This window comes from Gavialis gangeticus, unplaced genomic scaffold (assembly GCF_001723915.1).
Source record: "Gavialis gangeticus isolate Ggan-Ray unplaced genomic scaffold, GavGan_comp1, whole genome shotgun sequence".
Classification (NCBI taxonomy): Eukaryota; Metazoa; Chordata; order Crocodylia; family Gavialidae; genus Gavialis; species Gavialis gangeticus.
Window position 1 is genome coordinate 10,887,447 of NW_017729001.1, and position 9,192 is coordinate 10,896,638.

The 9,192-nt window shown below is 40.4% G+C and overlaps 1 protein-coding gene across 2 annotated transcripts in view; it reads right to left on the reverse strand.

Annotated features, from left to right (window-relative positions):
* Positions 1 to 4,551: 4,551 nt before the first annotated feature.
* The window catches only part of GCN1 (GCN1, eIF2 alpha kinase activator homolog), an 89,212-nt gene continuing 84,571 nt past the window's right edge, over positions 4,552 to 9,192 (reverse strand). The window contains exons 57-58 of one of the 2 annotated variants that reach the window (XM_019506784.1): positions 7,035 to 7,253; positions 4,552 to 6,142 (exon numbers count right to left, since the gene is read on the reverse strand). In XM_019506784.1, coding sequence (XP_019362329.1) covers positions 6,017 to 6,142; positions 7,035 to 7,253 — 345 coding nt within the window. In that variant the 3' untranslated portion in view covers positions 4,552 to 6,016. The other variant, XM_019506786.1, reaches the window with a different exon arrangement.

Genomic DNA, 9,192 nt, shown 5'->3' on the forward strand with positions numbered 1-9,192 from the left:
CGCAATGCGGGCGCGGGGCTCCTCGCGGGGCGTGGCGCCCTTCCCGCACCTGGCGGGGGGAGGGGCAGGCCCGGGACGGGGCCCAGGGCGGCGCCGACGAGGAAGAAGCTGAGCTGCAACGTGGGGACGCGCCGGAGACGGTGTGAAGGCGCCCCCGGACGTTGTTAGGCGCCGGTTGGGAAAACGTTAGGATGAGATGGTTGCGGCAGGGACTGCCCCAAGGCCCGTCCAACCCGCTTGTCCTGTGAACGAGCCCTGCAGCTGCCCGGCTGCCTGCTAGGTCGGCATTGCTGCCACGAGGGCAGGCCGCACCGACCCCGGCCGGTGCCCAGACCCCCGAGGCTCCCGAGAGGTGTCACAAACAGCCAGAGCTGGGGTTAGCGGTCATTCCCAATGCCAGGGTGCAGCCACGCGCGGCTCAGGGGCCGTCCTCTGCACAGCGCTGCCACCATGTCTGCACCCACCTTGCTTTCCCATCAGTTGCAATCTGTACGTGGATCCCCTCAGTTTTAAACACAAGGTCCATCGCTGTGGACATGACAGTTTTATACATCCTAGAGCCAGTGCCACCTTTATAAGAGAAGCTCACAACTACTGCTCCAACACTGCCCGCTACGGCAGCTGAGATGCCTATGCACACTTGTTACAGGGGTGTATGTTGTAGCCTTGTTGGTCTAAGGATGTAGGCAGACAAGGTTCTTTGGGTGAATCTGGTTGGAAAAAAATCCAAGTATTTAAGTTGGCCTAATAAAAGATAACAGATTCACCCAAAGAACCTTGTTAACACAGGTGTATCACGTTAGAGTTGCAAACTGAGACTCTGCACACCCTGATCAGTCTGATTGAACTAGGGCCTGCAGGATCTACAGTTAAAAAGTAGTCCTGGAAGCCTGTTTTAAATTTAGCATATGCTGTTTGTAAAGGTTTTTCCCCCACCAATTATTGATTTGTAAGTACATGCTGAAAAGACACTACAGGAGGCAAAGAAACTCTTACAACCGGTGTTCTAGGTACTTGACAAAATTGCAGTCTTGCCAATTTTTTTTGTAGTTACTTGAGCCAAAATATTGACACAATTCTTTCAATAAGCTAAGCAGCTCATTTCTTAATTTAAGCATATGGTTATAATTTATCAGCTCAGGTACATTATTAATACGCATTAATTTTAAAATTGAAATAATTAGCTCTGAAAAATAACATTACTTGCCAGATTGTCGCTATCTACAGGCTGGCAGAAGGTGGAAAACCTGGCAGACAAGTAGAATGAAACTGAAAAAATGCTGTGACCCTTTATAATGTGTGAGAAATAAAATATAGCTGAATCAGTCTTCTGCTTCACAGACACTGAAGGATTAAAATACATCAAGCTCTGAGGACCTCAATAGAATAATTTGTCACTGGAACAGCACCTATATAAATCAGATTAATAGTCTCTTCTCTATGAATGACAGATATTTATGGGAAATAGGTGTTTCCATTCCTATTTCTCCACAGGTTCACTTGGCATGGAACAATTCCTTTTATCAAGCCTGCATATGATGGGATTAAGGTCGGGAAGGATTGGGATCTTGTTGCTTTCACAAGTAACATCTCTTGCATCTTTAATCATCTTTGGAATTATTTCCTTACAATTTACACAGGACAATTTATATACTGGTTAGACTGGAAAAGGCTAGTGGGGTGCTATCACAGGCAGCTGTGTGCTGATGATTTTTGGCTTATAAAATGTGTAAAAGAAGTGTCTCTCACTCCACGTATACCCCACCCTCCCACATCCCCATTCAGCAGTGTGGCCGCTATTTATGATTTTGATTGTAAGTCTTGCAATTGTTTTATGTTTTAGCCTTCACTGGGTGCATCTACACATCCATTAATGCGCTTTAGTTAATGTGCATTATAGTGGCTTTGGGTGCCTATACATGAGCATGGAGGCTGCTCCAACGCCCAGAAATTCCAGTACATTGCAGCAGACTCAATTAATCAAGTCTGCTGGAGCATAGCAATTGTTGCACTCCAGCAGCCTCCTGGGCCTCACGTATCAGCACCCCATGCTTAAAAATGGTAGCGGGGGCACTATATCCAAAGCTCGTCAAATGAGCTTTAGTTCAAGCACCCCTGCCACCATTTTTAAGTGCAGAGACACTGGTACACAAGATGCAGCAACACTAATTAGAGTGGCTCTCGGAGCTGCTCTAATTAAAGCACCACCCCACAAACACTGGAGCACATGTAAGACTGCCTTCCATTGTGAGGTACAGCAAAAGCCACGTTATCCAGCACCTTAGAAACCAGCATGCTGGTTGACATTGCAAAAGCGAAACCAGAAGTGCCTACCATGGCATTTCCGGTTTTGCTGAGCCTCCACGGCCCAGGGCAAAGCATCCTGTGCAGGGCCCCCCTCCCTGTCCCCCAGCACACTAATGCCAGGGAGGGGCAGCAGCACACTGGATGTGATGGGGGGGGTGGCAGCCCAAAAAGGGAAAGATGCCTGTTTGGGCCTCTCAGGTAACCGGCATATTTGGTTATCCAGTACCCCCCATTCCCTATGGATGCCCAACAACAGAGCTTTTGCTGTACTGGAAAAAAGCACATTAGCCTAGTGTAACGCACATCAACTAAAGAACATGCTTTTTTACGTGATGCTTACTGTGTATTAGCCTATTTTAATAAGCATTAGTAAAAAGCAGGGTCTTTTACATGATGCTTTAATATGCATTAAAATAGACTGAAGTGCATTAAAGTGCATGTGTATATGTGCCCAGTTATAGAGAAAAGATGAAGACATGATCAGTGTGCATACACCCTAAAGGTGCAAAAAAACCCAAAATAAGAAATAAGGCTCCCCCTTTCTTCTTAAAAATCTCATGAGACTCTCATAATTTTAAATGAATGTTTGAAATCAGTTAGTGATTTTCCTGCAACATGAACACTTCACAATAGTAAGTTTAAGAAGTAGTATCGGTTTCATAAAACAAGATTATCTAGAGATCCAAATATTTGATGTTTCCTACTTTCATCTGAATTTCCTCTCTTTCATTTAAATTGGAAAAAGTCTTTCAAGTTTGAACATTTCTCCAACAAATTTCCTTCTGATCTACATGCAGTTCAACTGCCACTCATTGATAATAACTTGACAATTCAAAGCTTAGTTTAGTCAGTGGCATAAAATGTCTTTCTTCTACTGAAGGCTTATTTGGAAGACATCTAACATGAAAAAAAAATGCTCTCTCTCAAGTTCACACAGAAGCTACCCACTCATCAGAGTTATTATATATTAGTGTGTAAATATTTTGATAAATCAGAAACATTGAAATTGAAATCACAACAGCCAAGTTTAGATTTCTGTATAGTTAAATATTGAAAATTAGCACAAAGGAATGACTACCTTCTTTCCAAAAGGAGACTGAAACAATTTGTCATGTTAGTTTTAAAGTCAAACTGTCAACCAAATTGCTTTAAATTAGAACCTGAATTTTTCACTTGATGCTATTCAAGGTGAAAACCATGTGTAAGTGTCTTTAAGCCACCGGTACTCAAACTTCCAGCCCCATGGACCCAATGAGTGGCACAGATCAGATCCAGCATTGAGTCGGTGCACAGGGTCAGTCCATGGATAGTCCATGGATGCGACCCCACACACCAGATGGAGTCATAGAATGAACCCACATGTCAGCATGGTCATCCAGTCCACAGGGCTCCCCGTGGGTCTGGAACATTGGAGGTGGGGGAGCAGTGGTAGTGTTAATTGCCATGGCCCTGGAAGTCATGACCGCCACCATTCCCCCACCAAATTTTTGGACCCATGGGGAGCACTGCAGACAGGATGACACAACCTGTGTGTGGCTGAGCACCACTGCTCTAAGCACTTAATTTATAATCTTCAACCTAACAAGAATGTTAAAATACCCATATATGATCACATACTAACAGTGGAACTTTAAAAAAAATGTTATCTTAACACTGCTTTTTGTAAGTGGAAACTACTTTAGGATCCAGAGAGAGAGAGAGCACGCATGTGTCCACAAGACCAGTGCCTTTAATTACTGAAATGAACAACCCTTCTTAAAGAGATCTGTTGCATTCTGTACCCTTTCCTACCTATCTGCTATAATAAAAGAATCATAATTTCAATATATCCATTGATATACACAAAACTAGAACTCTTGGTTCCAAAATGATACCTTTTATTAGACCAACTGGAAAATGGCAAGAAAAATGTCCTTTTCTGCAAGCTTTCCGGATCAAAGTCCCAAGTACACTCCTGAATATATCCATTGAACATTTTGCTGCCCGTTTTACCTTTTTTACTTGTATTAACTTTGGGTACATTTGTTTCAGTACATAAGATATTTGTATCTTTCTTGTTTTCCTTATTTAAATATTTTATAACAAAATGCAGCTCATGCATTATGGGTAAAACTACCCTAATGCATCAAACCTGTTCAAGACCATGTATTCCACTTAGGCCCCTTTTTTACTCTTTGATGACTGTATTATCATCTAGTCATGGCCATGACTTGGAATATGTACTTTACTAATTTTTTTTTTTTAACCAAAACAGAAGAGAGACTTGGCATAAAATAAATCATTATAGGTGAATCAGATCGTTACACACAGCAGCTCTATCATCCTGCTGGTCCAAAATCATATTATGGAGGTTTTAGGGAAGAGCAAGGTCCTTTCCACAGATTCTTAAAACAATAAACTTTTGACCAGAAGCTACCCTATGGGTATATTTTAGCATTTATTTTTAATTTCTGGTGAACTTTTTGTGTGTTGATATTACTAAGATCCATCAAAACCCTTTTCCTGTTCACTTCTGTTACCATGGTAGCTACTAAATATCAGCATTTATAACCCCATTGGACAACTTGCTCTACATTTTATGGTCACATAAATGTATAAGACACATTTCTGTGCCTTTTGCTCCCTCCCCACCCCCCATACTTTGTGTAAACAGTATTAGTAAAATGTAAACTTTGAGGTGGATTTTGCCTGATAAATAACACCCTTAGTGTTCAATGACATAACTTCTGGGCAAGCCTACATGTTAATTTGAATGGACTATCAAGTAGCTGAGGTCACAAAAAATGAAGGCCTGTTATGTCCAACAGATGGGCAACAGAAAAGATGCCAGTGGTCATTCACATTCCTGGAATGAGATCATATAATTCCTGAACTGGAATCCATTTTTGTCAATTTTGTTAAGTGTTTAGTCTTGTCTGGCTTGCAAACCCCTAGCTTGTTTCAATACTGGAAATCTCTCTTGTTTATTACAATGCTGTCTACTCTAGAACCAGTCTCTTGAGAAAAATGCATCTAAAAAGTAAATGCAATATAAGAAACCTTTTCTAATATACCTGGTTCAAGATGGCCTAATCCTCTTGAAAATATGGTTTTATAGAAAGAAAAATGCTTTCACCGGTGGGATTAAATCCAAAGCCTTTATTAAGTGTTTCTTCTTTAAACAGCCTGCATTTAATTCCCCCCTCTGCATTTTCAATTTCTAAGGCTATTTTAAATAATTTGTTTTACGGGGATTTTCAGCCTTCAGAACTGTCACAAGCAGCAAGGTAGCAGTACACAAAAACAATAGCTTTTAAACTTTCACAGAGGCCTATTCCCATTGCACAGAGTCTGTGGAAAAGGGAGAGCTCCATTTACTGAAGCTTTTAAGTAGACCCTGATAAAGAAAGTGATTTCACCAGAGTTTTAAGCCTGATGCCTTGTCATATCTTACAATCAGCCTTAATTATTCAGTACTGATTGGCGTGACTTTCTCTTACACATTCTCCATCTCAAAAAGGGGACCGAATTTTCAATATTCAACTAATGGGTCTAATTAAGGCTATTCTGGTATATTTTTGATATTAAAATACTCTCTGGGAGTCCTTTTTGCAAGCCCCCACCAGAATTAACATATTTTCAAAAATGAAAACATTTAACATTGTTTTTTTAGTTGAAATGCTGATGCAGCGGTTGGGTTCAAAGTTTTCTTTCTTCTGGATCAGAATTATCACGTCAGTATGGTGTCATCTATCTGTTCGTCCGAGTCAGACTGGCTGGCAAGCTTCTTCAGAGATCTTCTGCAGCTTTCATTCAGCAGATCCAAACTGGCAGCATCTAGGATCTTAGAGACAGACTGTGGAAATATGAACAAGAATAACAGCAATTACAATAACTCCTTATGCTATGCCATGGCAAAAAAAGCAAGGATAAAATCAGTATAATGCAAGATCATAACAAAGAAGCACTGGATTGATTTGCACACATCTACAGCTATATCAAGGAACTTCTTTATCATTCTCTCTCTCAACAAATCTAATGAATGAAATTAAATTGTGAATCAAACAACAGTTATAGATTCAGGTTTACAGACTGAAATTAAACCTGCTTTGGAAATCTCAACTTTGTATTAGCTTTAACTAAAATCATTTGTGGCAAACAGACTAGAACACCCCTGGATAAGTCCTCTACAATTGTTTCAGCCAAAACACACACAGAACTCCTGCATACTTTCAAACACACCACAGCCTTTCAGCTGGTTCCACAAATTCAGACATAAGCACTCAATAAAAATAGCTGAAAGTTGGAAATGTACTCGGGCCAATGGCATGCAAAAGACTATTTCATCCCTCCTAAAACAGGATCTATAGCACAGCTATAACAAAGTGTTCATATACTAGTGACCCTAGATATAAACAACCACACCTTGGCAAGGACTTTAAAACATTCTGCAGGTCATTACTTTTTAGGTACAAAACCAGCTTGCTACATTTTTGGAATCCATATTATGGCTCATGTGGAGCCCTGACATAGCTGAGCACAAAAATACTAGAGTGTGATCCAGAAACAATGACAGAGGATGAAGGATTATGTGCAGATCCAAGGACCCACCATTTGTAATAGTTTATACTGCAAGAGATTCCTGATACATTCAAAGACATGATATTTGGAGGGTAATCAGCATGCAAAGCATGATATTTGGAGGGTAATCAGCATGCAAAGCAAGATAAGGCATTTCTTCCTCATACCTGAAGTACTTCCTCGCCCTCTCTCATCTTCAGGAGATTAACTATGGCTTGGTCGCTGTAGGCCCTCACACTGGTGTTTTTGTCCTTTGTATTGTCCAGAAGTGCTTTGAGAATTGGTTTAATTGTCTGAGGATCCAGTGAGGGCATTTGCTTTTTATTTGCCCACCAGATCATCTTCTCTGCAACTAATTTGATGTCACTTGACGGGTTCTGGAGACACTGCAAGAGACAGAGAACCTTAATTTCCAGTACATCAAAAGACAACTTTTCAAAGTCTGAACTGATTTTTTTTTTTGAAAGTCGAGCATCTATGAAACTAATGCACAAATGCAAGTGTTCACAGAGCTGCATTTGTTTCTCATTCTCACCACAGTACACTTCTTTGTTTCCATAAACTTAACCAAACTGCTACCTGAGAGCAACTCAGGATTCTAACTCAAGAGCAATACCTTTCAAAAAGAAGCTTTGCAGACTGCGGTTGTCTATAGGTCACATGGTTTCCTTCAGTTAATTCAGGAAATGACAGTGACCACCAGCCCGGCGCCACTTCAGTTCCAGCATTTTCAGTAAAATGCACACACGTTAAGAGCCTGAATCATCCTAAAACCTGGCACATAAGGGCAGTGCCTGTGAGATGCTTTTACCTGTTTATAATGGATTTTGTCACCTTTTATTGTGAACTTGAATTTGACCCTTTTTCTCTTTTTAATCTTTAAAGTAAAATGGTTAACATTTTAAAGTAATTTTGTATTGTAATAATTCTATTACATTCATGTGTATTAAGACCACATTTCATCCCATCTTGTCAAAATGAACTGTGTCATGCAGGTTAATGTAAAACCTACAAAAGTTCAAAGCCTGGAACTTAGATGTGCTTTCACATACCAGGTCCGCTTTATGACACTGGTGTGTGCATCAAGTCAGTTCATGATCTAATTCAAAAGAAAAAATATTACATCCTGAAAATAAAGATAAATTAAGGCAAAGGTTACAAAGGAAAAAAACAGTGTGTGTTTTTTTTCTTTTTTTTATGCTGCACAAAGAGATGCTGAGGTTTTTGCATTAGAAATTTAGCTGTTGTCTACTCTACATGTTTTCAAACTGTCAAAGACACTGAAACCAAAGCAACTCAGAGGAAAAGGACTGTTTAACTGGGTTGTCTTCAAACTCTGCTTTTTTGAGTTGTTTTGTTAATATCTATTTCTTTAACTTCAATGGCTCTCTTTCTCCACAGCATTATGTTTGTCAGTACCAGCCATTTCAATAAGAAAAAGGTGAGAGCTGATCACCCAACTTGTGCTGCAGCAAAACCATGGAAAGCCAGAGTTGCCCTTCTGGATATTTCTATTATAAAAAAGTGGAAAAAAATCAAAAGCCAAAGCCCACATCTTCATATCTCATACAACCTGAAGAAACAGAAATTGACAAAATCTTGATTTTGTTTCTTTTTATTTAATCCTATTACAGTCACCTGCTGCTTGTAAGTTTCTGCATCCATGAAAAACAATGCTGAAATTCTACCTTTGGTCTTCCTACTGTATGGCTTAGCACAACATCAGGGATATTATATACCTACTATCCGCAATAAGGATAGCATTACCAGGTTGGCTAGAATTTGAGCATAAAACCTTGCTCTGTTCTTCACCATGGTGTTTAGCATCTGAATGTGCATGCTTATAAAAACTATAAATGTTGAAAAACATTTTGTTTGTACTTTGCTGCAGAAAAATCTAGATACTTTAGTATAAGGTTTATAGTTTCACAAAATAATATGTCTAAAGTTACAACGGTCACTCCGTGTTACAACTAGTGCTGAGATTCCATTAAGAAAGCCCTTGGCACATCGTAGCAGACCCAAACACAGATCACGTTCCATTGCTTAAACACCCCCAAGAAAGAGTTCACGTGGCACAAACCTGAAAAAGAGGCATTCCTAGACTTCACAGATTTCATAGACATTAGGGCTGGAAGGGACCTCGGAAGATCACCGAGTCCAGCCCCCTGCCCAAAGGGCAGGAAGTCAGCTGGGGTCATAGGATCCCAGCAAGATAAACATCCAATTTACTCTTGAAGGTGTTCCATGTAGGTGCTTGAACCACCTCCGATGGCAGGCTATTCCAGACCTTGGGGGCTCAGACAGTAAAGAAATTCTTCCTTA